Source organism: Rhagoletis zephyria, unplaced genomic scaffold (assembly GCF_001687245.7).
Source record: "Rhagoletis zephyria isolate East Lansing unplaced genomic scaffold, Rhagoletis_zephyria_1.1 Rzeph_scaffold_01667, whole genome shotgun sequence".
NCBI lineage: Eukaryota > Metazoa > Arthropoda > Insecta > Diptera > Tephritidae > Rhagoletis > Rhagoletis zephyria.
The window spans coordinates 88,814-94,813 of NW_016158751.1; the positions used below are offsets into that span (position 1 = coordinate 88,814).

General features: G+C 42.1%; 1 protein-coding gene across 1 annotated transcript in view; it reads right to left on the reverse strand.

Moving 5' to 3' along the window:
• Window positions 1–2,466: 2,466 nt before the first annotated feature.
• The window catches only part of Polr2K (DNA-directed RNA polymerases I, II, and III subunit Rpb12), a 4,995-nt gene continuing 1,461 nt past the window's right edge, over window positions 2,467–6,000 (reverse strand). Inside the window, exons 2-3 of the mRNA XM_017618609.1 lie at window positions 3,189–3,281; window positions 2,467–2,576 (exon numbers count right to left, since the gene is read on the reverse strand). Of these exons, the coding sequence (XP_017474098.1) occupies window positions 2,554–2,576; window positions 3,189–3,281 (116 nt within the window). The 3' untranslated portion in view covers window positions 2,467–2,553. The remainder of the gene's footprint in view (window positions 2,577–3,188; window positions 3,282–6,000) is intronic.

Here is a 6,000-nt window from a genome sequence, read left to right on the forward strand (position 1 = left end):
CATCCTCCGGTGGACAAAGCCAAGCGTCGAGTGACCAGAAGGCTGCACAAACTGCCAACAACTTGTGCCCCCCTTGCTTTCACTTGCGGTGAAGTTCAGGTGGCCATCGGGAAGGCGAAAGCCTCCAAAGCCATGGGTCCCGACGGTATATGCATGCTGATGCTGAAAAATTTGGGTCCTGCGGGGGTAGCGTACCTAACGGAGGTCCTCAATTTGTCAATGGCCACTCTCATCATCCCAGACATCTGGAAGGTGGGGAGAGTGGTCCCACTGCTCAAACCGGGGAAACCTGCCAACAAAGGAGATTCTTATCGTCCGATAACACTCCTTTCCCCGGTAGCGAAGACACTCGAGGCCTTGCTACTCCCGTACTTCACAAACCACCTGACCCCAGCGAAGCATCAGCATGGTTTCCGTAAAGTGCACAGTACAACAACAGCACTTAACGCCATAAACACTCAGATAACTCGTGGCCTTAACCGTAACCGTCCCTGTGAGAGAACGATTCTAGTAGCGTTGGACTTGTCAAAGGCGTTTGACACCGTCTGCCATTCCACGCTACTAGAAGATATAGAGGCCTCCTCTCTCCCACAGAGGCTCAAACGGTGGTCGGCAAATTATCTGAGTGGTCGACATTCGTCGGTAATGTTTAGAGACAAAACGAGTAAGCAGCGAAAAATAAAACAGGGGGTTCCTCAGGGTGGTGTCCTTTCCCCGCTACTGTTTAACTTTTATATTTCAAAGCTCCCTCAACCACCAGAGGGAGTCTCGATTGTCTCTTATGCCGACGATTGCTCGATCATGGCGACTGGGAATGGAATTGATGACCTGTGTTCGAAAGTAAACGGCTATCTCTCCGAACTTTCTCGCTTCTTCACTGCAAAGTGTCTAGCCCTCTCCCCTACGAAATCCTCCGCGACCCTGTTCACAACCTGGACGAAGGAGGTCAGGCTACCGCTGGGGATTCACGTCGATGACACACCAATTCCGACGGTGAATAACCCCAAAATACTCGGAGTAACATTCGACAGCCTGCTCTCCTTCTCTGCGCACTCAACCGCTATTGTCAATAAAGTACAGAGCCGCAACAAGGTCCTCAAGTCGCTAGCCGGCAGTACTTGGGGCAAAGACAAAGAAACGTTGCTGGCAACATACAAGGCAATAGGCCGGCCGGTTTTGAACTACGCAGCGCCAGTGTGGTCGCCAGGGACTAGTAGGACGCAGTGGACGAAGCTACAGACTGTACAGAACACCGCACTCAGGACAGCGACAGGATGCCTCCTGATGTCGCCTGAACACCACCTGCACGGCGAGGCGCAAATGCTCCCTGTAAAGGAGCACAATATAATGCTCTGCAAGCAGTTCCTGATCGGGAGCCACAGAAGTGGCCACCCAAGCAGACAGCTGCTTGCAGAGGAGCCCTCGCCTAGGCACGTCAGGAGGCATCTATATGAACTGACGGACGAAGTCCAGAGGTTCATTAAGCAACCTCTGGACCCGACAGCGTACAGACAGGCCCTGAACGGCATTCACAGGGACTCAGTCTCGAGTTATGTAGACTCTAGACCTGTGAATGCCGTTCTAGGCATACCACCCCCGGACATAGACGAGACGGAGCTTCATCTGCCTCGGGAGACACGCACAACACTCGCACAACTTCGCTCCGGCTACTGCAGCAGGTTGAACTCCTACTTGAGTAGGTTGAATGAGGATGTGCCGAATGAGTGTCCGGCATGCGGAGAGACCCCACATGACTCGAAACATCTCTTCGCATGCCCGGAAAACCCGACAACCCTAACGGCCTTGTGCCTGTGGACAAACCCCACAGAAGCTGCACGCTTCCTAGGGTTGCCGTTAGTGGAACTTGACGACAACGACTGAGATACCAACCGTCCTGGGCGGGGTTGTTGTAGCCGCTACAACAACAACAGCAACAACAACAACCCGACAGCACACCGACAGGCCTTGAACGGCATTCACAGGGAATCAGTCTCGAGTTATATATACTCTAGACTTGTGAATGCCGTTCTGGGCACTCAACTACCAGACGTGGACGAGACAGAGCTGCGCCTGCCTCGCAGATGTGCTAAACGAGTGCCCGGCATCCGGAGAGACACCCCACGTCCGCTTCCTGGGTCTCCCATTGCCTTGGCCCGTTCAACGCATTTCTTGAAGGGCGGTGATGTCAGCTTTCGTCCTTAAGAGGACATCAACCAGCCGGTCAGAGGCACAACAACAAAAACAACAGGCACATTCCAGGTACATGTCCACATGGGTTTCTCACGTTGCCTAGTATACGAATGAGGTCGCAAGAGTCGGGTATGAATATAGCTGTGCAACAACAACAACAACAAAAACAACAACAACAAATATACTCCATTGCACTCCATTATTAGATTATTGGTAATATAGAAAGATCTATGTTATACCTAAAATTAGTTAGAGAACTAAGAAAAAACAACAAAGGACATTTTTCGTATGCTATATTTTATTTCTAAATAAAGGATTCACTTAAAATTCTAATATTTAATTCATCATTGAACGATGCGGATATTAACGGGCATCGAAAACAACCACTGAAAGAAAAATATATAAAATTAAATTTAGAGTGATATCGTTGAATTGATTTTAAATAAAGATTAAATTAATTATTTGCAAACAGTCTGATTTCCGTATAAATCTAAACTTTTATATAACTTTGTCTACGCGAAACACGGTACCAATACAAGTTTGTGTGTACCTGCACTTCAGTAAAAGGTGGCTTCGCAGAGAGTTCACTCACATATCGTCCCCGTATGCCAAAATCATGAATGTGTAAACAAAAGATTTTTTAACGAGACTTAACTCAACATTCTTGTAACTGACATTGTAGGGTATGTGGTTTCCGTGTACGCATGGTATTCTGGGTCTTGGTATAACATGAACATCCAAAGGTTAATCAAGTCAACCCAATAAATTGCAAATTTATAAATTTGCACAGTCATGCTTTTGGCATAACGGTGACGATATGGCTATTAACTTTGTGAATTGTTAATTTCGAGTAGACTCTCTATTATGAAAAAAGTCGTAAGTGCTTAGAAATTACCCACTTTCGATTTGTACGAAAACAACATTTACGCTCTACTATTATAATTAAGGTTTGCATATTTGATAATACATATTTTTAAGGAAATAAATGGTATACTTACAGCGCTTTGTACGCTTCTTGTACATGATGCGGTAGCCACATTCACGACAACGTATGGGATCACGCGGACGCATCTCGTTTTCATGATGACACTCTGTATGCGATAAGATAAAAGAGGAGTAATGCAATAATTTTTATAAAAAAATTTTGGAAATCTGTATAAAGAACATTTCGTTTATTTGCATTCGCGTTCGATGCATATTTTAATGCAGTTAAGCAAAAGATACAGATATACGGAAAATCAAAAACTTTTTTGGTACTTGTAGCTAACTTTTTATAGATTCTTTCTGATTTGACCACTCTCATGGGTCTGTCAATCAGATACTGGAAAGCGTATGAAGCACTGCTAATCTGAAACGCAGCTACACCATATTCAGCGAAAGAACGATGCTGCTGCCGTATGCGTATATCAACACTGTCGGACTAAACGATCGACCCGCTGTTGTGCATGGAAAAGCGCTCAAAATGGAAATACACCTATCTATCATTGGTAGAAATTCGTTTTCTTCATTAAATAAATCTACAATTTCAACATATTTCAAATCTTCTTCGGACAAGTTCTTTTTCCCTTTCTTACATACATAAATTGTACCGGAGAATGAGTTCACTGCCCATAACTAGATCATAAATCTGTTGAAAATGCTTCGCGCTTTTGTACCTTTTCTCTGGAACATTTAAGCTCTAACCAGAATTACTGCGGTGAACGGTGAAGCGGTTGCCGGTAAGTGAACATCTGAACAGTTGACGCAGTGAAATCCGTCAGACTAAACACAAGTGCTGAAAATTATCATTCAAATTAAATATTTTTTTCGGTACATGCATGTACATATGTAGATTTTCTGGAAAAAAAGTATGAAAACATTGGCAACTTGTGCAAATAAGAAAAATTACTACAATCAACATTGTGCCGTCCACGATGGTCAGCAAAAATATAAATACATTTAAATCAACCGAAAAACGTCGGTTTTAAAAACGCTGCCATATGCCTTTGAGTTTTAATTTTCACAGCGGTTAACCGTCGACCGCTTTGTCGTCGTCTGCTGCAATACTGGGTAGAGCTTTAATCGTATACAATGGGTGCAATCCAGACACCGAAACAGCTGGAGTATTTTCATTGTAAAAGCGTAGTTGTAAAGACGCCGTTAGTGAATCCAGATACGATTTTATTATAGGCCAGTACTCATTTTCATTGATCGATGGGGGCTACTTCTGTGTGTTTGTTTACCTGCCAACCGTTGTAGGGAAATTTCTACTCCTAGATCGGCTGTAATCATAGGAAATTTTTTAATTTACTCCATAGTGACTTTTTCTACTTTTGGGATCGTTCTTAACCATCGCCAAAATATTTTCAATATGCTGACTATGTAGTGGCGATGAGGTTTAGTTATTGTCTTCATTTGCAAAATGTGTTCTTCTGTAGGTTCCAGCAACGTTGAATATTTAGCAATTGTCATTAAAGCATAGATGAACATCCGCAAAGATGTTGCCTCTACAACAACAACAACATCCGCCTTGTTATAGCAGCAAGATTTTCTTGTGAAAGTACCCCTAAATTTACAACTTTTCTATAACTTCCACCACTTCTGGAAATTTTTTTGAAAATTTCCTAATAGCCTTATATTTTTTTCAACCATCTTGTTTCACATAAACGTGATATATTAGGAGCAAAATGTTTATCACATCTTTAGGATAGAAATAGTACATATTTCTTATTTCTGAAACCTCGTTTAAGACATTACGGGTCAGTTTTTCAGTGCACGGAAGTGGTTTAAACTCAGCTTAAATGCCCGATCTGGCTGGGCATGAATCACGTATGACGACAATCGTCTGGACGATATCGTGTTGAGATTGTCTTGCTTCAGGAAAACCAAAAATTGTTTGGTCGTTTGTGCGATATCGTCAACTCGATTTAAATTTTGCTTCATGTAACCCAGCAAAACAAATACAGTGTTTTTACGACATCGTTTAGTTAAATCATAAACAGACGGCAGCGTTGATCCGGATCAACTCGGGAATTAACTGCAGTTGATCCGGACTAAGTCCGAGTTAATCCGGATCAACGCTTCCGTCTGTTTAACCCTGGAAGTGCTTCGCTCTTTTGACCCTGTCTGCGGGCTTGTTAGTCGAAACGACTAACACCAACTTTGAATTGAAATAACCAACATAAAAGAGTTAAAAGCGAAAATACATTTTATGAATTTTAGCACAGTATACAGTAATCCAGATAGGCAAAACAAAAAATGTAAATATGCTTATTTGACAATTTATTTGAATGTATTGGTTGATATTTTTTCACAGTTGTCGTTTTCTTTAACCCAAATGAAATCCAATTTCAATATTTTCTTATAGTGGAAAATATTTTCAAGTCACATAAAATAAAACAACGAGAAAAACAAAATTCCTAGCAAATCAGGCTTGCAGCGTAAGCGATTATAACCGGATGCAGTTCCTACATAAGTCATATCTGGTTTCAAACACAACTTTGAGTGAATAATGGTGGGCTGATTTTGGAAAATGGACCCATAAATTAGGGGGTAAAACAATTATTACTTAGCTTAAAGGTAGAACTCTCTAATTTTCAAATATACCACTCTTATAGTGGAGACCTCCAAAGTTTTTATGAAATATGTACCCAAAGTTATATATCGACGCTCGAACTAATGCAGGAAAGGTTTATGCAGATAAGCAAGGCCGTTTTTTCAACGGTATAAAATGTATATACACATATTCTTACATACATATTTATCAAAATATTCAGAATGACGAAATGAATTGGTTCAGTCCTGTCTGTTTGTAAACACGCTAACTCGAAC